Source organism: Nothoprocta perdicaria, unplaced genomic scaffold (assembly GCF_003342845.1).
Source record: "Nothoprocta perdicaria isolate Ctin4 unplaced genomic scaffold, notPer1 scaffold_77, whole genome shotgun sequence".
NCBI lineage: Eukaryota > Metazoa > Chordata > Aves > Tinamiformes > Tinamidae > Nothoprocta > Nothoprocta perdicaria.
The window spans coordinates 2,210,306-2,236,914 of NW_020456054.1; the positions used below are offsets into that span (position 1 = coordinate 2,210,306).

The 26,609-nt window shown below is 38.3% G+C and overlaps 1 protein-coding gene across 1 annotated transcript; it reads left to right on the top strand.

Moving 5' to 3' along the window:
- Positions 1-4,949: 4,949 nt before the first annotated feature.
- Positions 4,950-25,830, top strand: MEP1B (meprin A subunit beta). The gene is made up of 14 exons (XM_026051597.1): positions 4,950-5,012; positions 7,777-7,795; positions 7,977-8,027; positions 8,134-8,177; positions 9,281-9,359; positions 10,070-10,187; positions 13,101-13,279; positions 14,364-14,582; positions 17,324-17,476; positions 18,294-18,509; positions 20,469-20,936; positions 22,488-22,670; positions 23,204-23,543; positions 25,605-25,830. The coding sequence occupies exons 1-14, from the start codon at positions 4,950-4,952 to the stop codon at positions 25,828-25,830; spliced, it is 2,358 nt and encodes a 785-aa protein (XP_025907382.1).
- Positions 25,831-26,609: the final 779 nt, after the last annotated feature.

Below are 26,609 nucleotides of genomic sequence, written 5' to 3' on the forward strand. Positions count from 1 at the left end.
TTCTAACTCTTGCTTTACTTTGTGTTTTCCTTCTGGCTTTTGGTCTTTGTATGTCTTTCCTTGCAGCAATTCTAACCAGTTTCCTTCTATAAATTTTGCCCCCACTGTCCTGTCTTCTAAAGAAATAAGCAATTAATGAAGATTATATTACATAGTAACCAATTATCATGTTGTATTACTCATAATATGAGTTCTAACTCTGCCCTTAGTATCCTGGGGCTGAGAGGGTCCTCTGGGCTAAAATAAGAAATTTAGCACTGCTGGAGMTCAGAGATGGCTTCCTTCTAGGGCGGCAGCCACTTGTGTTTCTCCTAAAGTATATTTGCAGCTTGAAAAACTGGAGTTGATCAGTTGCACCTGAGATTCAAAGTTTCTGATGTTTTTCAGAAAGCATCAGAACACATGTTTTTCAGGAGAAAAAAAATGTAAAAAGCTTCAGATTTTCTGGGTTTGCAGGTGTGGATGAAAGAGTGTTTCAGGAGATGCAGCTCRTGCGTCACCTCAGCTGTGGAAATGCTTAAGCTTTAATAGCTTTCCATGAATATTTTCATTCATAATTGAAGCCACAAGGGGGCACTGAATATTTTTATTTTGTCCCTAAGTAAATATAGTAGCTAAAAATGTTAAATCACTAGCAGTGAATTCAATAGTGGTGCTCCGAGACACTTGGCCTGAAAGGATATCTCTCTCCAAATATTTAACTTTGCAGTTTGCAGTCTTTGCAGTTGTTTTGGAAGTCATTCATTACCGGAATCATTCAAACCTACTGCAAGAACATGTTGATGTACTTTAAAACCTTGACGTTGTATGTTTATCGCTGCGTTCACTTCTCTGGGGCAGGCGAGTTGTGTCCACGCGGGACTCACCTGAGCGCCACGGGGCGAGCACAGCAGGTAACCTGCCCCCTGCCCGGCTCCTGCGAGCCCATTGCTGCCCCGAGGGCGCTTTTTGGGGGCTCCCTTCCGAGCTGCGGGGATGCCACACACGGAGGAGGCGCAAGGGGGCACCTGGGGACCGCTGCAAGGGGATGCTGAGGTCTGCAAGGGCTGAGCTCCGAGCCCTTCCCTATCCCTATCCCTGCCCGTCTCCCCAGCAGCACCCCTGCTACCAAGGCCTTACAACCTGGGACGCGGTGCTCAGGGCTTCCTGCAACCTTGGAAATGGAGAGAGGCTCTCCTAGCTGAGGAGAACAAGGAGCCGAGTATCCCTGGAGTAACCCCCGACGGGGTCGTGAGACGTAATGGTTAAACTGCAGCCACCGTGCTTTTCACACTACAACCTGATTAATGTTTACCAGAAAGTATCCCTGTTATAAAAACTTATCAGGTACGGTTCACATTCCAGTGGGAGAGGGCGAGCTGCAATCCTGTTCCAGATAAATGTGTAATTTATGAAGGACTATCACACAGGTGAAGATAATGGTTAAAGCACGTGGCTGAAGTGACAGTGGGCACAAAGAGAGCGGTGTTACCCACACGAACTCCTTTTATTTACCCACCCAAGCTGATATTTCTAGTTCAGTAGCGTGTGGAAGAGATGCTACTGAAAGRGAACTGATTGTGGAAGGGAACTGATGGTTTGTTGCATTTTTCTGAAAACCCTTAATGAAATCAGGATGTCATGTTTACCCCTCTGTAAGAATATGGAGCACTTTGATATATGTTACAATTTTCACTTTCTTAATTATATCACTAATGTCCAGGTTTGAGGTTCCTGGTTTGAAATATTTAGGTGTCCAGACTGAAACATTTTGGACTTAATTGAGAAACTCAGAATCATTCCAGTTTATCTGACAGCCCCCATCTAGACACCCTGATGGTGCTGTTCTCTGCTCAATTAAGCAGATACCATTGCAGTGTTATCAGCACTTGGGAGACGAATTTTAAAAAGTGAAACTAATTTGGACAAGATTACACAGGAAGTTTGAAGCAGTGCAAGGAACAAACTGCTGTCTGAAAGTAATGCACACACCATTTGACTMTCCTCCCACTTGAACAGTTGGTCTATAAGCATTGCTAACTGGGGTACATAATGCTCCATAAGCCAGCACTTTTCGAGGCTTTTAATTAATTCCTATCACTTGAAATTCACATCAAAGCTCATGATTCAGCCAAGTCCCACCCAAATGTCAACAAGTGATCATGAATCATATTAGTTTACTGAGCAACATACTGATCCCAAAATTATCAAAGCATCTGTGCTAAAATACAGAAGAGCAACAAAACTCATCAGACAAATACAAAGCAAATACGCTAGAAAATCCYTGTTCAGACCCGCAATTTTATGGCTTGAGGTTCCATTTTGACATTAAGTTTCCTTAGCTTTTAAAAACAGCATTTCCAAGCAAAATAGAAGCTGTATTACTATTTCCTTTATTATTTCTTACCTCTAGCCATGGCTATTGCAGGAGATCTGCACCAACCACCCTATCAGTTTTTGATGCTGTTTCGTTTCTTGAGCTTCCAGCAGGGAAGCATGTGGGTCTATGGGGAAAGAAATCTAATTGACTGGCAAAAGCTCAGATTTTGCAGGTGTCTCTTATAGTTACTCAGGGCTCATTAGACAGCTTAGCACCCATAAAAGTTGTGAAACATGTAAAAGGCAAAGAATTATAAGAAGGGGGAAAGTAATCAACCAGCTAAAGACCCACTCCCTCTGCTCTGGGTTTAATGTTTTTGCTTTTTCTCAAATACATAGAGTGAACCAAAACTCTGGTGGCCTCTCCCTGTAGACCAAATTGGTCATGGAATGAACATCCTTGGTCCGCAGGACATCATGAAGTCCCAAATAACACAAGGAAAGGACGTATGCTAGTTTTGGCTCCTATGTGTGTAGCTAACTGAGGAACAAAGATGTAATCTAAGGCCATGCTCTTCTCTTTGTACATCTGAAAACRCGCATCATCGAATCAAATAAGGTGCACTATCCCTTCTTAGTGCATTTCCAATAATTCAAAATAGAGCACCAATTGTTCAAAATCAAAATAGAACTTTCACCTCGGAAGTTCTGAGAACTTGTGGTTTATATCTGGTTTAACACTCCATTGTGTGTTTTCTTTTTTTTATAATAGATAACTAGTAACTTGTTAAAGGGTCAAAACTCTGAGTAGTGTAACTGATAGAGAAACTATGAACTGAGGAAAAAATGTGTATATGGACTGTATTTAACAACGCAGAGTTCATGTATATTTTCTACCAGCACCTTCACCGTTTGGCATCACCATATAAGAAATCACACTGGTTTATAATGTTTTCTTTAGATAACTTTGCAGTAGGTTCTCAGAGCACCAGTAGTCATGGGACAGAGGGTTGTGCAGCCTCTATTTATGACAGGAGAATCATCCTTATATCTTCTGTTGCAAAGAGGTTGGATATGGGGTCTCAGTAGTCRTTGATGCACCTTGTAAGTGAGATTGTGGAAACTGAGGAGCAGATTTTTCTGACAGGTGGCATGGTAAAGGGCCAAAGAATGAGGAAACAACAACAAAAAAACAAGCAAACAAACCAGGTTCTAAGCTTCCTTCCAAAACTAAGTGGTCAGATTAAAACATACAGTAGTCCTTGGAGTTTATCACTCTCCACCATCTCAAGAAACACCTATGATCTATTATATGGGGGAGCAGCTATGCTAGTTTGGATCAGGAGTCTAGTTTTCAGAAGAAACATGTACTTGGGCTTTAGTGCATGTCACAGAGTATCAGAGCATATAAATTGAATTTCTTCTGGATGAATCTAAACCRGAATATGTACTTCAGGGCCCCACCTAATGCAGTCCAGTAGCCACCACTTAGAATCAATAAGTCCATTTAATCATTCCCCATACTTTAAACACTAAGAGAAATATTATTAACTGTAGTATTACAATTTTGGACTCTATTCTCTGAGGAAGTATCTGTTTACAATACAAAACGTAAGTATCATTTTAGCTATTATAAAATCCTAACCAAATAACTAATCAGGAAAAGGTAAAGCCTAGCCAAATCTTATCATACATTGCCACAAGTACCTTCAATTTAAGCCTAATAAGAACCTATGGCAAATTCCACACTTTTTGACAGTAGCAAATAGAGATGACTGCAGTTTGAAAGACAATAAAAGTCCAAACAAAAATAGACAATGTAAATAGCACAACAGTCTTGAAATGTTTAAAAATTAATTTGTACTGAATTTATAAATAATCTGGAAGAATACCACAGTCTGATCTACTGCCAAGTACAGTACGCTATAACAATAGAAATGGCATAGACTTTAATATAAAGATTCTGAAATTTTGACAGATATTTTTTATGTGGACACATTAACTACATTCACTATTTGTGAAAAAATACATAATTACAAATACACTAATTTCTTACCACTTAAGAATCTAATCTGCTTTTGTTCGTTCAAAAGCTTTATTCATAGAGTCAYAGGATTGTCACGGTTGGAAGGGACCTCTGGAGATCATCTGGTACAACATCCCTGTCCAAAGCAGGTTTTCCAGGACTACATCCAGTCAGATTTTAAATATTTAAGGATGGAGACTCCACAGCCTGCCTGGGCAACTTGTTCCAGGTTAACCCGTTTAAGCACCATAAGAGTAAAAATGCTTCTTCTTATGTTTAAATGGAAGTTCTTGTATTTTGTTCTTGTATTCTTGTTCTTGTATATTGTTCTTGTATTCTTGTTTGCGTCCATTTCCTCCTGCATTTTCRCTTTCTTGTGTCCCCCTCTTTCCCCCCTGCATCTATTTATGTCTTTTTTTTTTCTCACAGACCTATTTATAAATAGTTAAAATACACTATATGTCAGTTATCTTAATAGAGTGACAGTGGACTTACTAGAATTTTTAAGACAAGAGAACGTAGCTATCAAGAAAAGTTAATCTTTGATGGAAGGACAAAGGTTTTGATTTATGGCATTTATTGCCTTAAGTATCAAGTTGGTCTGAAACACTGCCTGGATATCAACATGGGCTGTTTTTCTGTGTCTGTGCTCCTAGCTTGGCTTCTTCTTCAGGTGCTCTGTATTCAGGTAAGAAAACAAAGAATGTATATTCTTCACATGTAGAAGTGCAATGTAGCTTAAAATGAGTTTGAGAAGAAAACACTCTGTAGCTATAGCAGAAATAAGAGTTCTCCCTAATAGCTGGGTGGAAGACAAAGGAAATCTTAGTGCTGCTGTTTTAATAGGTTCAGCTGTACCTCGGGACATCTCATCTTGCATTCCCATCTAAGCAAAATTTCCCATAGTTTTCAGAGAAAAGCTTCCCATAAAGGTCTATATTTGCATCTTTATAGCTACTACGTATGATTTTTCATGACTCTGCCCTCCRTTCCTCCAATCCAGCTAAACTATTGTGTTACAAAATGTAACAATGAGAGTTTCAAGAATTTGTATTTCCTATCTTTTGTGGGGAAATGTAGTGTTTTGCTGATGCAATAATTCATCGTAGTTGCCAGGAATTTAGGTGATATTATACAATATAATTAACTTGTAGAATAAAACTCAGTAGATTGTTGAAAGTTCATTTTTGCTGTTAATAGCTTCAGGATAATTTGCAGAGTAAGATATTACATATTGTGGCATTACTTTAAGTGGAAAAGCCCTATCTATTTTAATTTATGCAGCTTAACTGTCTAATCCTATGAATCCAACTCCAGTAACGTGACAGTTGTATCCTCTTCCTCTCCACTTACAGACACTCATCCACAGYCAAGAGCTCAATTCCGTATCTCCAGCTTCCTCACAGTTCTCCTCTATCCTCACTTCCCCAATCCTCTTTTTCCTCTTATGGCTGCTGCCCACCACAGCTCCTTGCTCCTGTATTCCCAGCTTCTTGGAAACTCCGGTCTCCACTTTGTTTTATTTCCCCTGCAAGGCGTTGGTAAAGCATGCAGTAGGTTGCTCACACTGCCCACACCTACAAGGTGTCACACCTGAGCTGACTCCTATTAACTAGCYCGTGGGTGAGAAAGTGGCTCTTGCTCTCCAGGACTTGTCATCTAGTTTCCATGCATTATTGCCAGGAAGAGTTTCTTTTGTGTTTTTGGATGCTGATTTCAGAAGTATCTGTGTGCCAGAACTATCTGTGATACCATAAGTATCTGTGTGCAAAAGCACTGTGTGCAGTTCTGGCCTCCTCAGTACAAGCAGATGTGGAGCTTCTAKAGAGGGTCCAKTGGAGAGCGACAAAGATAATTAAGGAGCTAGAACATCTCTCGTATGAGGAGAAACTGAGTGAGTTGGGCCTGTTCAGCTTGGAGAAGCCTGAGAGGGAATATGATTAACATGTATAAGTTCATGAAGGGGGAATGTAGGGAGGAAGGGGCCAAGTATTGGTGACCAGTGGCCGGACAAGGGGCAATGGGTACAAGCTGCAACACAGGCAGTTCCATCTCCAGGTGAGGAAGAACTTCTTCACTGTGAGGGTGACAGAGCCCTGGCACAGGCTGCCCAGGGAGGCTGTGGAGTCTCCTTCTCTGGAGGTCTCCAAACCCGCCTGGATGCCGCCCTGTGCCCCGTGCTCTGGATGTCCCTGCTGGAGCAGGGGGGTGGACTAGATGATCTCTAGAGGTCCCTTCAAACCTTAACCATTAAAAAGTAGCATTGTCTAGAAAAAATATTGCTGAGTTAGGGTACCTGACCCATGCTGATTGCCTGTGCTCCATCTGAAGCCTCTGGTGAAAGAGGGAAATTTTCATTGGATGATTTATCACATCCTCAAATATGAATGTCCAGGCTCGGTGAGGTGGGTCATGCTCTAGAGATATCCACCTTATTTTTATATGATCACTATCTCTGTTGAAATTTTTGGCCACATATTTATTTATCCATCATGCAGATGGTAGAACTGACAAAAATTAATATTGTTGTGGACTGCACTGACTTCCTTTTTAAAGTTTTTGAATATGCTGATCTTTTAATATTTATTGCTGCTAATTGATGTTGCATACAATTCATCTGGTTAAAAAAGTCTCAGAAATGTAGCATATGAAACTGCATGTAGGAAAGATGAGAAATTATTTATGAACAGAAAGAAAAACAATTTGGGAGTGAAAAGAAAGCCCTATAGTAAAAATAAAACTAAAAATCCCATCCTACTTTGCAGAATTGCTGCTATATGCTACCATTTGATCATTGGTTTATCTGCACCCTCTATTGTCAGAGCTTAAAATGAGGGCTTTTTTTTTTCTTTCTTTTTTTTTAAACCTTCAGTTTGTGTGCTTCTTTTCAAACTAGGGAGAATAGGACTTATGGTAAGAAATGGCAGAAAAAAAAAAGATATAAATAACTGCTTAGAAAGGTGTTTTATGATTTTACTCACTGCATGATATAGTTGCTTAGTGTTAAGTGTCTAGCCTAATGAAGGAATGTAGATTATATACCGCGGGCACGTTGAGATAAGGAAGCTTATGCTATGGATATTTCATTATGGTCTTGCTCCAATCCAAAACTTCCTTTCCCAAATAGTGAAAGAGCAATCAGCAGTGCCCAAGTCAGGGGAGAAAAACAACTGCCAAAGCTTTGCAGAGGCAGCAGTGGGTGACCTGCTCTTTACCAGTGCGTACCCAGCTGGGGCAGCCTGACATAGGAGTGCACGAACGGGCACAGGCAGCCTAAATATCTCTAGTCAAATGAGAAAACAGTGGGTCCAGTCACACCGACACAACACAATGAACTAAATTCTGTTAGCAAAGCATAAAACGCATCTCTAATACATCTAAAAGAGTTCTGCTAGCCACTTTTCATTATGTGCATYCTAATAATATCTTTCTTTTTTCTCCCCAATTGCCAGACTACTGCAGAGACAACGGGTAAGTTCAGCTTGAAGTTCGGTTTGCATGCATGGAAGGCAGGCAGCAAAACCAGCTGCTCATAAACATAGRATGGGCACAGATTTATAATTATTGATACTGTTATTACATTAATTTTCACACTTCATAAAGATAACAGCAAGGGCTTGTGTCCTACCTCACCTGTCTTTTTATTTTTCAGAAATAGACATAGATGGAGGAATTGATCAAGACATCTTTGACATCAATGAAGGTTTTCTTTTTTCTTAATTCAGTTTTTCTTTAAATGTTGCCTGATTTTCATTACAGTAGCCACAGATCAATATAATAACTGAACATTAATCTCCTCCTCCCTTTAGCTTTAGGACTGAACCTTTTTGAGGGTGACATCAAGCTTGATGGGGTAAGTGCAAATAAATATAAAATAAATAAAAATAAAAAATAAATATAAACCTAGAACTGTGTAAATGATTTATGCCACATGAGAACATGTCCTGAAAACATTTATGTCATGAAAACAATTAATGCAGCCTGCTGGTACTAACAATAAATGTTGTCTATGTAACAATAAACTGAAATATTTGGGTTGGATTTCTACAAAATGCCATAGATACTGAAAGAGTCAGGTACATTTGCAGAAATATCCTCCAGTGTAAGATAAAACTCAGCCACTAAGATCAATACTATTAGCATCTTGTTTCCTTTACTGTGGCTTTTATGTTTGTAATTTAAAGAGATTCAGCAGCATTGATCATATCTAGAAAGATTTATATAGAAGTTTCTTAACTTACCTGAGYGATATTTATTATCAACCAATGAAATTTACTGGAGAGCTTCAAAAATGTCTTTATTCTATAAGTAAATTCACTAAAGCCAAAGGAAAATTAAATCTGTAAATTACATCACTTTTCAGAGCACCTGTCCAGTACCCCATCAACTTCATAAAATAAAATATTTACAAAACAAATTATAACTCAACGATTCCTAGCAGAAATCCAAAAAAGCAGTTTCAGCTTATTCCCCTGAAAGTTAATGGTATTTTATGCTCCCTTTTGGTGAACTGCTCCTGCTTGGGCATATTAGAGACAAGGAAAGCGGTTAAGGATATGGGAACAGATCTGTGCACGTATGAAAAGCTGCTAAACTGTTAAAGTCTATGCTCGTTTCAACTCTTYAGATTTTAAACTGAAAAGTGTTTTCAGTTTCTTACAGAAACTGAAGCTCTCCTCACCCATCCATCAAAATTTAGGTAACCTACATGGAGAAAGCGCTGCAGAAATGGGAAGGACTGGTAGTGGGGAGCACAGGCATTTCAAACCCAGGCCATAGCTCTGAATGATCTGAGCCTAGGCCTTAACTCTGAGTGACCTTGAGCTCTTTGAGTTGCTATGTATCTTATATGGGCTTATAAGACATATGATGTATGCTTAGCACTGTTGAGTTATTTTACTCCCTGATCCTAAATCACTTTTTTTCTGAGGACTGCATACTTATTTTCTTTTCCAGATTCAGGAACGAAACTCCATCATTGGCGACAAGTATCGGTGGCCCCACACCGTTCCCTATGTCCTTGAGGACAGCCTGGGTATGGTATTTGCCCTTGACAGTATCTGTATGTCATTTTGATGGAAGTTATGTAAAACAGGTGTACAAAATCCTGAGATCGTACGGTATCCCTTCCTTTCCCCACAACCATACTCTATGTCCATAGCAGGGCATTTTGCACAGAGGATTAGCTCTGGGTTTGCAAAAGCAGTGTGTATCATCTTCGTGCTGACGCTGGGGTCTCACCTTTCACAGCTGCCTCTTACCTTGCCCTGCTGTAGCTCAGGTGGGACTAGGAGCAAAGCCTTTGAAGAGCTTGAAACCAGGCTTGTCTCTTAAAGGAGATAAGCCAGGACATAGCAGTTCAAGGCCTGAAGARATCTGTAAGAGACCTGAAACTTGTGGGTTGCACTAGATGAACTCTGATGTCTTTGTTCACTGTTACCTAATGGTCGTAAGATACATCTCAGTAAATGAGAGTATTTAGAGAACTAAACTCATGCACTCATGGCTCCTAAAGCCATATTTTAATGTATAAGTATCAAAACACTGAAAGAAAAGAAAGATAAAATATTACTGCAGCTTAATTTATGATTTTTAGGTACTTACCCAAGTCTTAATCTTGCAAAAAAACTACTTATTTTAATTAAAGATTGTTGGAGCAAGACCTGCCCTTAGGACTTGCTCCATAGTGGTAATAATACAAATCTATTGGCTTGGTATTGACAAGAAAACTGTTTGTTCTTGCAGAAATGAATGCTAAGGGACTCATCCTCAAGGCATTTGAACAGTATCGACTGAAAACTTGTATTGACTTCAAGCCTTGGGAAGGAGAGGAGAATTATATATCTGTGTTCAAAGGAAGTGGGTAAGAAGAGTAATGTAAAATAACTCTCATTCTGCTTGGCTACATACTATTTTCATGGCCAATATTTCCTCTTAATCCCGTATATCTGATTATAATTTTAAATTTTGATATGCCCATTTTTCCTTTCCTGGGAACTGTAGAAGCTTCCAAATCAGATACTGTCTTGCTAATAATTAACTACTAATTGCTGACATTTGCTTACATCTTAATTACAAGATGTAAGAAAGTTTTTAAGGAGTTAATTTTCTTAGCATAAGTAAAAATATCTCTAAAAAACCACTTTTCTGCCTGACATTTGCCTATGTGGAATGTCACTTTCACACGACCATTCTAAATATACCTTATTTTTAGAAAATAATATGTGGAGACTACCAGGGCATTGTCTTTTTCATGCTTATGATTCTTTTGGCTCTTTGAGCTGAATGGAGAACTCACGCAGTACTAAAAATTAAGCTTTAAAAGCATCTATGAAAAAACAAAAAGGTAGATAAGCTCTATGTTAAAGATTTGTAGTTGGCCCTAGAGTCTTGGGGAGTTGTCTTGTCTGAGTTATCCTTTTTAATTCAGAAGAAATCACAGAAAAGAAGCCAGGTGCCCTTTTGTTGTGGTGATCACTGTGTGTAAAAGTAGGTGTGCAGCCTCTGATATACACACAAATGCAGAGGGAAAACCCATTCCCTGTCCCAGACACATGTGCCGAGCCTTGGCTACTGTCTGCACTGTGATTACACACGTTTAYGATGCTATGCAAGCAGAGATTGAGTGAGGTCAGCTTTTTGCTTCAGCTTTCTATCCAGCTGTACAAATTTGCAGCAGAGGTTAGGCCACAGATTATTTAAAGACCATTTTTTTGACTTGAGCCTGTGGACTAAGCAAAATATAYGAGCGATTATTTGGATTACAGAAATGACAAGAACATCAAGTGTGGCAGGTGCTTGCAAAGCACAAGGAAAAGTTTGGGAAACTGCAATGTGTGTGTGTCATTTCCTCCCTCTTCTTCCCTTAAAGAGCAGAACTCATTCAGCAGGAAACCTAACATGACATGTTGAATCGTAGGGTTGGTAGATCAGAACAAACCAACCCTGGCTCCAGGATTTCCCAAAGGGAAGTCAGATTTTCATGGAACTCTCCTGGGAGATCACACTAGTTCTTTATCACTGTCATCAATGGCTAAAGGAATCCATAAGGAGATGGGTCTATACAGATCCGTGGCTAACCAGCTCCATGCTAGTGCATCAAACCTTTTGTGGGGACATTATTTACTTGCAGGGCATCAGAAGTGCTTGAAATAACAGGTGACATAGGAAGGAGTATTTCTGGACATGGGGCTTTACTGAGCGTGTATATACTTACAGTGTATCTTCCAAGAAGGCTTGTGAGGTTTACCAGAGCAGGTATTGTTTCTTGCTTCTGCAAGGTCTGGTAGAGCAGCTAATTGTGTGGAAAACCTTGAATCTGAAGAGATGTGGCTCTAACATGCTTGGAGAAAGCGCAACKTTTTTTCCTATCTTTTACCCTCTCCTAAAGAAATGGCTAACGTCCAGTCCTTTGAGTGCCACATCCTTTTTACATAGTTTTATTCTCAGTGCTGAGGCACACAAAACATGCATTTATTTCCTCTGTGGTTACRTAAAGATGGTGTCCTAAGTGTTTGGTGGAGGGAGGTCAGTARGAAGTTGCATTCCCCCTCATCTGGATGCTAATTTGGCCAAGTGTCCTGGATGTCCTTGTGGATGTCCTGTCCTGTCCCTCCACACAACACCTGTCAAAGGCACAAGGACTTTGATATGAAGTAGACTCAAAACTATTGTGGGATCTCTCTATGGTTGCACAACCAGAAAGAACTGAATTATTGATACAAGCCCTTGGTCAAAGAAAGCCAGCAAAATTATCAATGCCAGATGTGTTCCCTTCCAGACCACATGTTGTGATTTTAACGAGTAATCAATAGCTAAGGCCCTTGTGGCTTTGTGACAAGAGAAATACTTTGGAGTATGTTGCACTAATAAGTTACAGGGCTCTAAAGTGCCTGGTGTGCTTATTTTTTCTGCTTCTGGGGTGATAGGATTGCAAATCCTATGGGATATTTTACGCCTGGTTAATTTTATAGACTTCATTGGGTAGGTGTTRATTTATTTGCTGCATAAAATATCAATTTAAATGTAACTCTCTGTGCCTGCTAGTTTGTGGACATGGGGTGCCATTTTATTAGTCTGTGCAGATAGCTCACTGAATGTTTAATAAAAACTTCCAGCATAGCTGTGGTTTTCCATTTCCTTACAAGTGAGAGGTCAACAAGTGCTTTAGCACAACAACTTGTGAATATCTAGAAAGAAAAGAACTTATGGAAAGCATCGTCAAATCTGCCAACCATCCACAAAGTGGACATAGGTGCTCAAAAGGGTACTTGGTCTGACCCAAGCAGCCACTAAGCTAAAGTTCAAAACATATAGAGAGATGTGATGGCAGGGATGAGAATTTATGCTAACATTATTTTAGCCTTAAAATGGAGGCAACTTCAAAGTGGCCCACTGTGGCCCAGTGAGGAGCAGCAATTAGTGAATTTACAGTCATTTGGTTATCTTAAATTATGTATCCATTGCCTTCGATATTTCACTGAGTATCAATGAAAATCCTCATAAGTTATTTCTGTCACATGTAGTTCAACATTTTGCTACTGCAGACAAACTATTAAAAGCAAGAGCTGACGAACTGCTTATTCATCAAAACAGCATTAAGCACAGGAGGAAAAGATCCTGTAAGGAACGGATCAATGAAAAAGTGCTCTCTGTAGCAAAACATAACTTTTAACATTCAATTTTAAAATATACCTATTGAATAGATGGATTCTGCAGTTCATATGGGGATGGTATGCATTTCACGGATCTGTTTTTCATTATATTTCAATATTAGCTGCTGGTCCTCAGTAGGGAACCGCCAGCAGGGGCTGCAGCAACTCTCAATYGGAGCCAACTGCGACAGAATTGGGACGATCCAGCACGAGTTCCTGCATGCCCTGGGATTCTGGCATGAGCAGTCACGGTCCGACCGGGACGACTATGTGTCAATAGTGTGGGACAGGATTCAATCTGGTAAGTCCTTCCTTTTCCTTTCCTTTCTCACTGTTACACGTTGTGGCTCTTGAGCCAATTTCAGCCATACTTCCACAGTTTCGAATATTGTCTCACCTTGATCTGTTTTTTTCACAACAAAATATATCAATAAATCAAATATCAAGTGACACCTATTTGGGACAGAGAACCCTTTTTTTTTTTTTTTTTTTTTTTTTTTGTGGCTATTGTTATTACTTGTATCATGGCCATTTCCAGAGACTTAACTGGAGATGTGAGTCCCATTACATTAAATATTGTACAGTGGAACAACAGAGGAGAATAATTTCATTTCTTTAAATGGCTCTGAAAGCAGTTTTATAGCAGGAACTTTTTACAAAACAAAAGTAATAAAAACAAGCAAATGAAAAATCCCACCCTGAAAAAGCCAATGCAACAAAAGCCAGTGGAAAATCTCCAAAGAGAGTTGATCCCTACTCCTAAGCACAATACTSAGGGTGGGGATGCCCTTTAATGGTCCCTACCTCACAAGCAGTTACTTGGAAAATGCAGCTTTTTAATTTAAATSTTAGAGTATTTCACACAAGCTTGACAGATTGCACGGCATTCCTCAGAACTTGAAAATTTTTTCTTCCTTATTTTTATGATCACCTGTGTCTGTCATGGAGTAAAACAAACTTAGGCTTTGCTGCAGATGTAATAGAGACCTAAAACAGTCCACTCGAGTATCTGTACCCCCAAAGATATGCTAGTAAGCTAAAAATAGGGAAGAGTAATACGAATGATAAAAAGTCAAGGCAAGTTTCATCTATTTTGTTTCAAAAAGAGGAGACATCAAAAGCTGATAAAAGTTTGTGAGAAGTTTCATAGGGAAAAGATTTCTGATACCAAAAAACACTTTCTTTCATCTCCTAGAAGGCATATCAGGCTTCAGTGGCTGAAAAAAGAAGCTAAATAAATCTAAATTAAAATAGAATAGTTTTATGGACTAAGCACACGCACATGATTACACAAATATACCTGGGGATCTGATGGATTCTCTGTGATTTAAAGCCTGTATGTAAAGAGATGGTCATCTTGAGCAATAAAGACTTCTCCTTTTTAGGTAAAGAAAATAATTTCAATAAATATGACGATAAAACATCAGACTTCCTCAATGTTCCCTATGACTACACTTCTGTGATGCATTATAGCAAAACTGCCTTCAGAAATGGGACCGAGCCAACCATCATAACTAACATACCAGACTTCATGGATGTAATCGGACAGCGAATGGATTTCAGCGATTATGATCTCCAGAAACTGAATAAGTTGTACAACTGCAGTGAGTTGCTCCATTGCTTTGAAATTCTTTGCTCCTGGTATTTGAAAGAAATCAGGGTGATGCATGCGTCACGCTGGACTCACGCAGGCACAAGTAAAAGAGATGTTAGCACATTCGGAGAAGTGAATTGTGTTAAAAACACCAGAAATAATGGTGCATCGAGAAATAACATAGCCCTCCTGCAGAAACACTGCTGAGTAGTATAATTTTCTGTGCAATTTTATTTGACCTTTAGTTAAAAAACAGCTTCACTCGGGAGCTGATTTTTGTTCATCCCTTGGGGGGCTGCTCAAAATGCACATTTCTGTGCAAGCTTTCACTCCCCCAGCCACAATTCTTCTGCTGTTGCTTCAGACATTGGACAGAAATTATTATTTCTGTGTGGATGTTATATCTACTCAAATCTCATGCAGTCTGTGAGAGAGTGTGTGCTCATTCAAACAGATTATGGACTTTTCTCTGAAGAAAGCATGAACATTTTAAAATCTGGTTTTAGTTTCAAACTCTGTTTCTTACAACAGTAGTCAAAAGAATGATTTTCCTCATGTGGGTTTTTTTAGAAAATTTTAGAAAGCTGAAAGAAAATAGGAGACCTATAAATGCAGATTATTATTTTTAATAGAAAATAATGTTCTTAAAAGAAATTCAGATTGTTACTGTAGTCACATTCCCCCTACTGTTGAAATTAGTCCCCTCACAGTCATGTTGAAATCAGTGACAATGCTCCCACCACCTTCAGAGAAGTCAAGATTTCACCAGCTCCCCAGTCTCTTCTTTGGCTTAGTATGATGTATACAATATTACCAGAGCCATAAATGATCTCCAGATCACCCATGGTTTGCCCAAGTGCTTGGGCATGGAAAACTTCACAGGTTTCACTCCTGATTTGGACAATTGATAAATTGACCCTGAGAAGAGCAAACATGATTTTGGATGGTAGACATCCTCCCAAAAGAAGAAAAAGATCTCCTTAAGATTACTTTAATTGCTCAACACAATTTATGAAGAAGATTAAGCTGAATTCCTGTATGCTGTATGGCTAGGAATTAACATTAAAAATTGGAAACTTAGCTTTTAAATTGGAAAAAAAAACAGTATATGAATTTCTGAGCAAAACTTCATATCCATACTGTTATCTTCTTCAACGTTGTCTTTCATCCCACCATGAAAGAGGTAGCTTCAGCATATTTTTCCCTTGTAACATTACTTAGTAGAACTGACTATGGGGTACTCCTCAGCCATAGGGAGTCAGGATGCAACATTCATCCCTTATGCATTAGCTTCCTTCCCTTTTTTTTTTTTTTTTTAAATTAAATTCCACTAAATGGCTGGAAATCATCTGGCTTGTAGAGCACATGTAGCTCAAAATGCCCCCTTTCAGTGCTGCCTTTCCCTATCTCATTTATTAATCAAAGAATTGCACTATATAGTACTAAGACTTGTTTTCTCTTCTGCTTTTGTCATTCAGTTCACCATTAGACATTAGATAACCAAGCACATTTTTTAATTGAAGTAGAAAGTAGAATGCATTTTGTTTGATTTCAAAGATTTGATTTCTATTTTCTAGGAATTCTGTTTTTGCTTAACATATCGCTTGTGCGACTGACACTAGCTGTTTTTTCCTTCCTGCATTATAACTGTGAGAGCCAAGCTGAGCACATACTTGTCTTTCTTTCATAATCATATAAATAGTATATCTTGAAATATATCAGTTATACAACACTTATGATAACCATACAATCTCTAGAGGACTGTTAGATTTTTATGAGGACAGTACAAAATATCTCAACAGTTTACGTGATTTTTGGCAGCAGTTCATACTTAAGCACTTCCCTGTGCAAGTGGTACATGTGGCGTGCCGTACAGGTTGATTTTTGTGATACTCAAGGCCCTTTGTAAAGTGCAATGATACCTTTAAACCTGCCACAATATTTTAGATGCAGTTTGAAAAGCAATAACCATGAAGCATTTTATTAGTGGAGCTGTTTTCAAATCATATTTGGTGTTACAAAGAGCTCAAATATGCTACCATGGGAGACAAATCTAAGAATAGAGACAAACCTGGACTGTAGTTTCCTTGACACATTCAGAGTTAGCTTTAGACAGAGAAGATATTTTATACAAAATTTTCCTTTCCGATGTACTTGCCATTTCCTACCCAACTGCACAGTCTTCCTTCAATTAATTTCTTCTTGGTTATATGGAGGAGAGATCTTGAGAATTTGTAGAAGATGAGATGGCCACTGGCCTCAAATCTACCTTTGTTGGGTTTTTCTTTCAAATAAGCTTTTCAAAATCTTTTTTTTTCAAATAAACTTTTCAAAATCAAGACTTGCACTATGCAGTGAAGCAGGTGCTGCCCTACTGTACTGCAAAATAAGCACTCGTGCTGAGGACWTAGGGAAACTGTCAAAATCTGTAGGCAGCTCAGAGAAAGCAGAGGAGCAAATGTGAAGTCCTCAAACCCTTTGGCTGTGTAATGGCTGGTGGACTGGGGCTGTTATTGGCATTCCTTTAATAATTAAGAATGTGATATGATAATTAGATAATACCCCYGTGTGCTTGTTACGTACTGTGGTATGGCTCTGGCCATAGAGCTTCAGTGTTAGACCCAAATGTGATGAGTTCTTGAGCATTGTACCTGTGTATATTGAAGGTATTGGAAAACATAGATCATTTTTTTTGAAATTAAAAAGTCTATCATCTAACAGGGATTCACTTGCTTTTCTTTTATGTTATAGCCTCCTCTTTAAGCTTCATGGACACATGCAGTTTTGAACTTGAAAATATATGTGGCATGATTCAAAGTTCAGATGATAACAGTGACTGGCAGCATTTGTCTCAGGTCTCTGCTGGGCCAAATACTGATCATACCAATATGGGAGAATGCGAAGGTATGAGAAAAGACTCTTCTTATCTCTCTGGGAAGTGTTTTCTGCAAAGGCAGGCTAATTGACTTTGATCTTGGCCTTGTTCTCAGTTTATTTGTTCACAAGTTTCAGTTAATTTTTCAACTAAGCGACATAAAACATGCTTAAGGATATCATGTGACACATTCTATTTTCTGCTTATTTAAGAAGATTGCGTGTGCTTATCTCTTTTGTTCTGTTTTCTGTTCTTAATGTAACACCATCACAAGAACATAAAATTTTCTAAGCTATGACACAACTTCACCAGAAAGACTGTTGCTATAACAAGACATTTATTCTTGAATAATYGCTCAGTAAGTCTCTGGAAAGGATTAGATTTTGGAGATTATATATGTTATTAGAGCACAGGAGAACAGTTATTTGGGAATAAAGCAAATATTTTTGAAGTTATCAAAAAAACCTTCATGAATTCAGGAGCCTAAAACATTCCTCCAGAATGAGGATTCCTCCAGTGAGAATGCCAACTATAAATTATTATTGGTATTGAGTAAAGAGTTAAACCAGAGAGACCGTATTTTGAATACAAATGGCTAGAGACAACCAAACAAGGAAAACCGTTCCAAGGAGAAAACTGTTCCCTCTGAAGAATGTGTGCAGGTAACAGTCCCCAGCTCGTAAGACCCGACTTGTACAAGGTCTAGCTTACTGGACCCCCAACCTGACTATGTTCTTATTTATTCAATAACTCATGTATTCAATACAGCACTTAGTAATACAAGTGCACAAGGAAAATTTTATTGTCTCTCTCCCTCATGACTCATTTCTCTTTTACTTTGGACAGGATCTGGCTACTTCATGCATTTCGACACCAGCGCTGCAGCAGAGGGAAGCACGGCTCTCCTGGAGAGCAGAATCCTGTACCCCCAAAGGGGCTTCCAGTGCTTGCAGTTCTACTTGTACCACAGTGGGCACGAAAGCGACCAGCTCTCCGTGTGGGTGCGCGAGTACACGCCGGACCATCCCAACGGCACTCTGAGACACATCCAAGAGATAAGAGGTGTGGATTGCAACAACATTCCGATTTAGAATCACAGAATGCTTAAGGTTGGAAGGGACCTCAGAGGTCATCTAGTCCAACCCCCCTGCTCATTTAATCAGTTCTCAATATCCTGTCCAAAGCATTGAAGAAATATATTATAGGAAAGTGACTTTCCTAGTCTTACTCTTTGAGTTCTTCTCTAACCACGCAATTGATTCTCTTCTGGTGAAATTACGCTTGATGGATGCTCAGACAGTCGTTTTTCAGACTACCACCAATTGCCACAAATTACACACTCCTGCATTATCAAGATATTTCTCTCACTAAAATAGCTGGAGTTCCGTAAGCAGACATTTTAACTGTTTGAGAATTGCTGGTATCAAYAGCAACAGAGTTAGCTGGTCATTAGAGTAAATTATGATAAATAAGGCATTAATAATAAAGAAGTGAGAAGCATAAGTGCCCTGAGCTACCTAAGATAACAACCTGAAAACGATAAATAAAACTCATCTTACTTTTGGGGAATGTTAATTATGACTTAACCGATATACATTGTAATATGTAAAGAATTCAGTTAGATCCTGAAGAATATTATGTTTCTGTGTGAGTTAGGAGCCTGTGGTTTATGGAATGAGATGTGGAGGTCAGTCAGTAGAAAAGAGCTTTTTAAGCTAGAATAGCCAAAGGTTTTTTAGTATTAAACTACATTTTCAAATGGTCCTGACATCATTACTTGGTCTTCATTACAGCTACCAATAATTCAGTCTGCTGGCTACATAAGGGTCTTTTACAAGTTCTTTTACAAAACAGATATCAAATCCTGCCTCTGCTTCTCTTTGTCCTTTGAGGCTCAGCTACTTTTTTTTATTATTTTTCCCCTTCTTTTCTTTCTTTTTTTTTTTATCCCTATTTACATTTGGGAATCCTTAATATTGGTGTCAGGGCAGCTAATGGCAATATTGATTTTATTTTAGTATGAGCCCTCCAAATGGAAAATAGTGGTGTGCTTGGTGTGCTTCAGCTCTTGGTTTTGAGTTTATTTTTTTTTCTTATTATTTATAACAACAATAATGAAGAAAAGGCAAAAGCTTAAGACTCATATGAGAGATTCATCATGCTGTGTTTAGAATTGCCAGGGACATTTCACATGAATTCTATATTTGGCATTTTTTATTGTAGAAATGTATGGGCCTATATGGTCTTCCAGATGGTCTTCCATGCAAGTGAACATAAACTAAACAGTAAAAGTCGTTGCTTTGCTGTACTTATTATTTACAAAGGATGTCATACTCTAATTTACCTTACAAGGCCCTTGAATAGAAGTCTTTGCTTTTGTAAAACTTACTCTTAGAGTCAAGTGAAATTTCCTAGTGCAGCCCCTTATGGAGACAGCACTTACGTTATGCTGTATAAAATAAATTTTGCAAATGACTGCCTTAATTGAATGTAATACCCTCAGACATTTGATGTGTGAGTAGCAGTTATGCAAAGGCAAACTTCCAGTATTTAAATATCTGAGAGCAAAATAAACAAATATTTTAGTTGTAGTCTCCTGGAAGGCTCTGCAGCTTTTCTTGCTGAGATGTGTTGTTTATTTAGTTATTTGAATATAACTTGTTCTGATTTTTTCCTCTTTAATTATACAGGTGAAAGCTATCTTTTCTTTATGTGTTTAATTTTCACAACATTAAGATTAATTTAATGCCATGTTCTTTAAAAGTTACAAAATACACAGTCTTTAAAACCATTAATGCTGTTTTTGCTCAAATTAAAGAGCTGCTAGGTGTAAGTATTGAGTSTAATAGGAAAGAAAAGAAATGAAAAATTCAATCTTGCATTGGTAATGTTTCAAGAAATGTCACCTCAGGAAATGTGACGGAACTGGAAAATTCATACAGAGCATTGGAAAGGGCTCTGGAGACCTAGACAGTATCTGACTGACTTGCTGACTTGGAAATCCCTACTCTTGTCTTTCAGGCTCACCTGTGGATTACTGGCAGCTCCATCATGTTTCTCTGAATGTCACAAGCAAATTTCGCGTGGTGTTTCAAGGGGTAAAAGGAACCGGCTTATCAAACGGAGGCCTCTCGATTGATGACATCAATTTGTCAGAAACACAGTGTCCACACCACACCTGGCATATCAGAAATTTTACGCATCTCCTCAACACAAGTCCTGAAGGGATCGCAGGAAAAATATATAGTCCACCTTTCTACTCTAGGGAAGGATACGCTTTTCAGGTCGGCTTGTATGTAAACGGTACCAAAGASAGCCCATTTAATTTAGCAATCTACTTGCACTTGATTTCTGGAGCCAACGATGACTGGTTGCAATGGCCCTGCCCATGGCTACAAGGTACCATGGTTCTGCTGGACCAGCACGCTGACATTCGCCAACGCATGTCAAACCAGAGAAGTGTAACAACAGATCCTCTGCAAGTATCAGGTTAGTTAAAAACAGACGTGATATCCAATATATGAAACACAGCAAAAGAAATATGAAGTCAGATTGTCTATTTCTCACAGCAACAATACAACTGGTCTATAGACAAGAAAAGAAACGAACCAATAAGTAGGTTAAGCTGGGATTTTAGAGGTGATCTGCATAGGGAACAGGTKGATCATCCCCCCTGAAATTTCTTTTCTGGGCTCTGTGAAGGTGCATTTATAAGTTCTGTTATGAGAATAAAGGTTCTCCAGAAGGCTTGAAAAACAAAAATACTGAGTTAACAATATACACAACTGATATACCAAATAAAAATACAGCTATTAAACAAACTCCCTTACTCAAGGCCGARGGAACATTTGTGTCGGTGCTAATCTCCAGATGGACAAAGTACTGATTCACATTACATAATCTGCACATGTTCAAGGTATAACAAGATAAGGAGCAATTGTCCACAATAACACAGAAAGGGGGCAGTTCAGGTAGAGATATAACTCTGAAAACAGGGTCTGTGTATTTATTAAAATGAAACTCCATATTCAGCACTGTATAAAGATTGGATTTAGGCCAGAACACTTGGTGCATTGATAGAAGGGTTTTACCAAAAGAAACGGACTCTATCACTAGATTAGTTTTCTAAGCTTTCAGACAGTAACATTAAGAGAGGAAGGAGAGCACCAAAATGTCTAAGTCATAGCGTTATATGTGTGGGAAAAAAAAAAGTATGTGATTGACATTCATTTTTCTATGACACTCAGTCTCTAAGTAAAAGCAAAGTGTGGGTAATGTAGCATGACTAAATGGCCTCCTTGTCAGCAAAAGGTCACATCTCCCACAGAGAGCTGATGTTTTCCCTGTGCTCTSTGCTGCGGTGACCACAGTGCTCAGCCCTTTCCCTTCCCTCATACTCTGGACTTTGTACTGTGTTTGCCCTCTGCCCCTTCTCCCTTGTTTATTTGGACTCTGCTGCAGCCTTAGAGTCCCAAGTGGGACCCTAGTCTGGGAGTGGGAGTCTAGAGTCCCTTCTGACTCTAACCACGACAGACACTCGAGCAGGCAGTTTCTTCCCCTTGTCTGTGTCAGGCAATACTTTATGAAATATAAGAATTATATTATATTATATTATATTATATTATATTATATTATATTATATTATATTATATTATATTATATTATATTATATTATATTATATTATATTATNATTATATTATATTATATTATATTATATTATATTATATTATATTATATTATATTATATTATATTATATTATATTATATTATATTATATTATATTATTTTCTATATATAAATATTATAGACAGATTGATCATTGCTCCTAATTTCTGTTTCACATAATTTGTCTAGTTTTCTATATTCATGTTATCAATGAGCAAATAAGCAGAGGCAGGCAAGGTAGGGCCTTGAAAGACAGTCTTTCTCAGATTTTTAGAAAAGTCTTAGTTTGTAGCAAAATAAGCAGAAAAGCGGGACTGTTTAAAAAAGAAACATCATGAGTGGCCCTRCATTCACGTGCAGTTCATGTTTTCCAGAGTCCACATCAAATTACACTTGGGATAGACCAGACAAAGTGGGATCAACAGCTTATTTTCCCAATGGAACTGCATTCAAGAGAGGTCCAGGAAGTGGAACAAATGCATTCTTAACTCATCAGAGACTTTGGAGCCGCGACTTTATTAAAGAAGACGGAGTTTTTATTCTTTTAACCATAGAAGGTATGAACACCTTGACGGCAGCTGTTGTTGTTTGTAACACAATAAATATGCAGTGAAACACACTTGCTAAGTCGCTAGTGCTGTAGATATAAATATACATGATGTATTTATATATGAATAGTCTGGGGAGTCAGTAGGGCTAGTCATCCTAGTCAAATCTGAAGTCAAAGCTAAAGTCAAATCACATTTTTCGAAATCTGTGTATTGCCTAAAATATGTATATCTCCTGTGTAAGCCATTAATCTCATCTGTAGGTTAAAATCTAATTGTATAGTACGATGTTACTCCTGAATGAAATATTTTAATAGAATATTTTGCATAAATTTATCTGTTTCTTAAAAATGTAAAAGTCCATTTTCAGTATACAGTATGCTCCTGAAAGTTAAAAAGGCTAGATATTCATTATACTAGATGAAGGCAATTTAGAATAATTCACAGGTTATTTTTCTCTTTATTATTCTAGTTTACTATTAGAATAAGAGGAATAGTAGCATAGAGTGTAAAGCTTGTATCTTTTTGCTTTTCTCATGCAGATATTTCACATCTACTGCCACTTCAGCCAAGTGTTTCACCCACCTTTGTCACAAATACTTCCATTGCCAACACCATCATGCCTACCTCCAGCATCACCACCACCACCATCACATCTACCATCACCAAGTCCACCCCCACTGCCCAGTTCACCACCACTGCCAAGTCCACCACCACCACCACCATGTCCACCACCTCCACCAAGTCCACCACCCCCACATCATCTCTCACAACAACCTCTGTTACACTGACCCCAGATATAGGTATTCCAGATCCTTGTCCAGACAACCCTTGTGAAAATGATGGCATTTGCATTATTATAGATAAAGCACCTGTGTGCAGGTAAGTGTCTTTATTGACTCTCAAAAACAATTTGGTGTACTTAGTACTTAGTAGAATGAATCTTTGTTCCTAATGAAGGGAGGATAAACTGTAGTTATTTAAGGCAAACATTTCCAACTACTACTGTAGGAGACTAAGTTTATGATCAGCTTCGGCAACACAGAAATTCCTAGACTTGACATTTGACTGTTTTGAAGTATTCTGCTTGAATTGGCTACAAATTATATCTAAAACATATTTATTATTTATTATTTTCAGTAATGTATTAATCCATTATTACAGAATGTACTATAGAAATCCCTATAGTCAAATTTAAAAGATATAAGAGTTAAAAATAGTTGCAAGTTAAAGAAATTGACATTTTTATCGGTGGAAAATACTTTTTAATATATCTTAGTCAGAAAATAACAAAAGCATTAGTTCAGAATTTGATCATCATGACCATGAATTACCAAATAATTGCTGCTTGCCTTTAAAACAAGTGATGAGGACTGTTTGGTGTGCAAGAAAGTGAGTAACAACTTCTATTTAATTCACGGTGGATTCACTTATATAAACTACCTGGGGATTATGATCCTTCCAGCTCTTGGATGAAATCTGAGGCTGAAGATAGTAACAACGTAGGGTGAAGCCGAGGCAAGGCAGGTAGRCTGTGGCAATGCTGCAAGGTGAATGTCTAAAGGCCAAGAACAAGAGTCAGTATGACTCATGACGTGTTGTATCTCCCTATTTAGAAACCTTTAAACACAGTTCTGTAAGGAGGCTTTTGCTGCCCATTGGAAACAGGTCATAAAAATGTCAGGAAGYTGTTCCAGGAAGAAGAACAAAATACCTTGCAGAGCATTATGCTTGATTTCAAAGTTATGAAAAGAAAATCTTGCTTCCTACTCTCTCTGAAGTATTTTAAGCATCAGTGCATTTGTGATCCTCTTTCCATCATTTAGAAGTGGTGACCTCAATTTTCTCTCTGGTTTATTACTGGGAAAACTAGATGGGATATGATATGTAACTCCTAGTTTAACTCTGACAAAAGTCTCCATGCAAAATTCCCCAGCAGCCTTGCAGTGCACTGCAAAAAAAATCATTTTCAGAATGAAGAATGCAGTTTTGAATAAATGGTGTAGACAGGAACTGTAGAAAAATGGTAACATAAGGCACAATCAGTGTTAAAAAGAAGACAGATAAGAACTCAGCTACATTCCACATATATTTCAGGTAGATCCTTGGGACCATTGTATGCTCACTGTATGATGTGTTTAGGATTAAACAACCTCCAGACCTTCATTTCTCCAGCTCATCCAGCATGACTGTCAGCTCAGTATAGGTGGTGTTCTCCCAACTAAGGWTTGGTTCAGCTGCCTCCTGCTCAGAAATACTTTGAGAGGTTGGGCTGTGCTTAATTGCTACATAAGATGAGCTGAGAATTTCAGAAACTACAATAATAAAGAAACAAAAAAACCAAAGAAACAAAAACATGAGGAACCAGAGCATGAAGTTTGCTAGAGGATGATAAATATGAGTTGACTGGCTAATGATAGCAGTGCAAAACTTCTGGGCCAGTTCCACTAGGACTTTATTCAGCACCTCTGAATAAAGGCTTTTTATAAGCCTTATAAAGGCTTTTTATAGCCTTATAAAGGCTTTTTAAAATTGACTGAGTGAAAGAGATAGAAGGACATTGTATAAAAGCTGAACATGAGAAAAGGCAGAATTGCAGAAGGACAAGAAGGTAATAATACAATATTTGGTAACAGTACAAGCAAATACTGCAGGAATATGGGTTCTAGTGACAGTATCAGTAGAAGTACCTGGCTGGTATTTGGGTTTTCCTGCAGAGGGTCCTTATATAGAGACAACCTGTAGAACAGGGGGAAGCTGAAAGCAGCAAATCCAGATGCTCATCTGTAAGGATGGGAGGCCACTAAAGACAACTTTGAAGTAGAAGTCCATTTTAAGATAATTTCATGATGGTATAGAATATGGAAACAGTGTATCAGGGGTAAAACAAAACCTCTTAATTCCTTTTAGTGGATACCACATGTTTATTCTTTTATTTTGTAGGTGTCCAGCAGGTGATAATTGGTGGTACATGGGAGAAAAGTGTGAGAGGAAAGGCTCAACTCAAGAAAATACTGTAATAGCTGTTTCTTCAACCATAACTGTATTTGTTGTTATGCTAATTGTCACTATCACAAGCATAGTATGCCTTAAAAAGAAATACAGCCAAAAGGAGAAAACCAGAGAGAATCTGGTTCTAGAAGAAGTAAGTAATTTGCCTCTTACATGAAAGATAAAGATAGTTTCTAAATGTCCTTTTGAAAAAAAAAACAAAAGCAAAAACAAAAAGCAAGCAACCTCCTCCCAAACAACAGCACCGATTTCTCCTCTTAGGAAATTAGGAGTAATCAAAATTAGTAAAAGGCAAATTGGAGGAATTGGAGATATATTGAAGTCTGGCATAGGAATTAAAAATACTATTAAACAACAAGAAGCCAGTCCATTCAAATGTTCCTCCATCATTCTACCTGCCCTTGATGGCATCCCAGATTAAGAGGGAGAGTTGGAGCCACGGTGCTGATTTTCAATTTTAACTGGGTCTGTCTTTTGCTTTGTGGATTTGCATTTCATCTRTTACTTGCACTTTATAGCTCACACCTTAAGACACCTAGATCATTGTATAGTGGTAAAAAATAGAACCCACAAAGCAAAACAGAACAAATCCCCAGACCTCAAACAAAAAGAGAATCTTAAAAACAGTTTCTCTGTTCAATGGCCATTCTTTTCGCAAGGAACGAAGCAGATAGAAACAACAAATGCAGAAATAACTGCCTTACGAGTGGTAGGAGGCAACAGGCTAAATCTGTTCTGAAGTTTGAAGTCTGAGTCAGTAGGTAGTGAGCGTAAGATATAGTTTGACGTAAGTTCATAAGAGGTTTTATAAAGTCTCAGGCATGCAAACTCTTACTTTAAATTCTCTGATTTCCAAGTCATCCCTGGAAAGAGCAAGAATGTTATAACTTAGATTCACAGGACACAGGAGAAATTTTGTAAATGAGTTGAAARGTA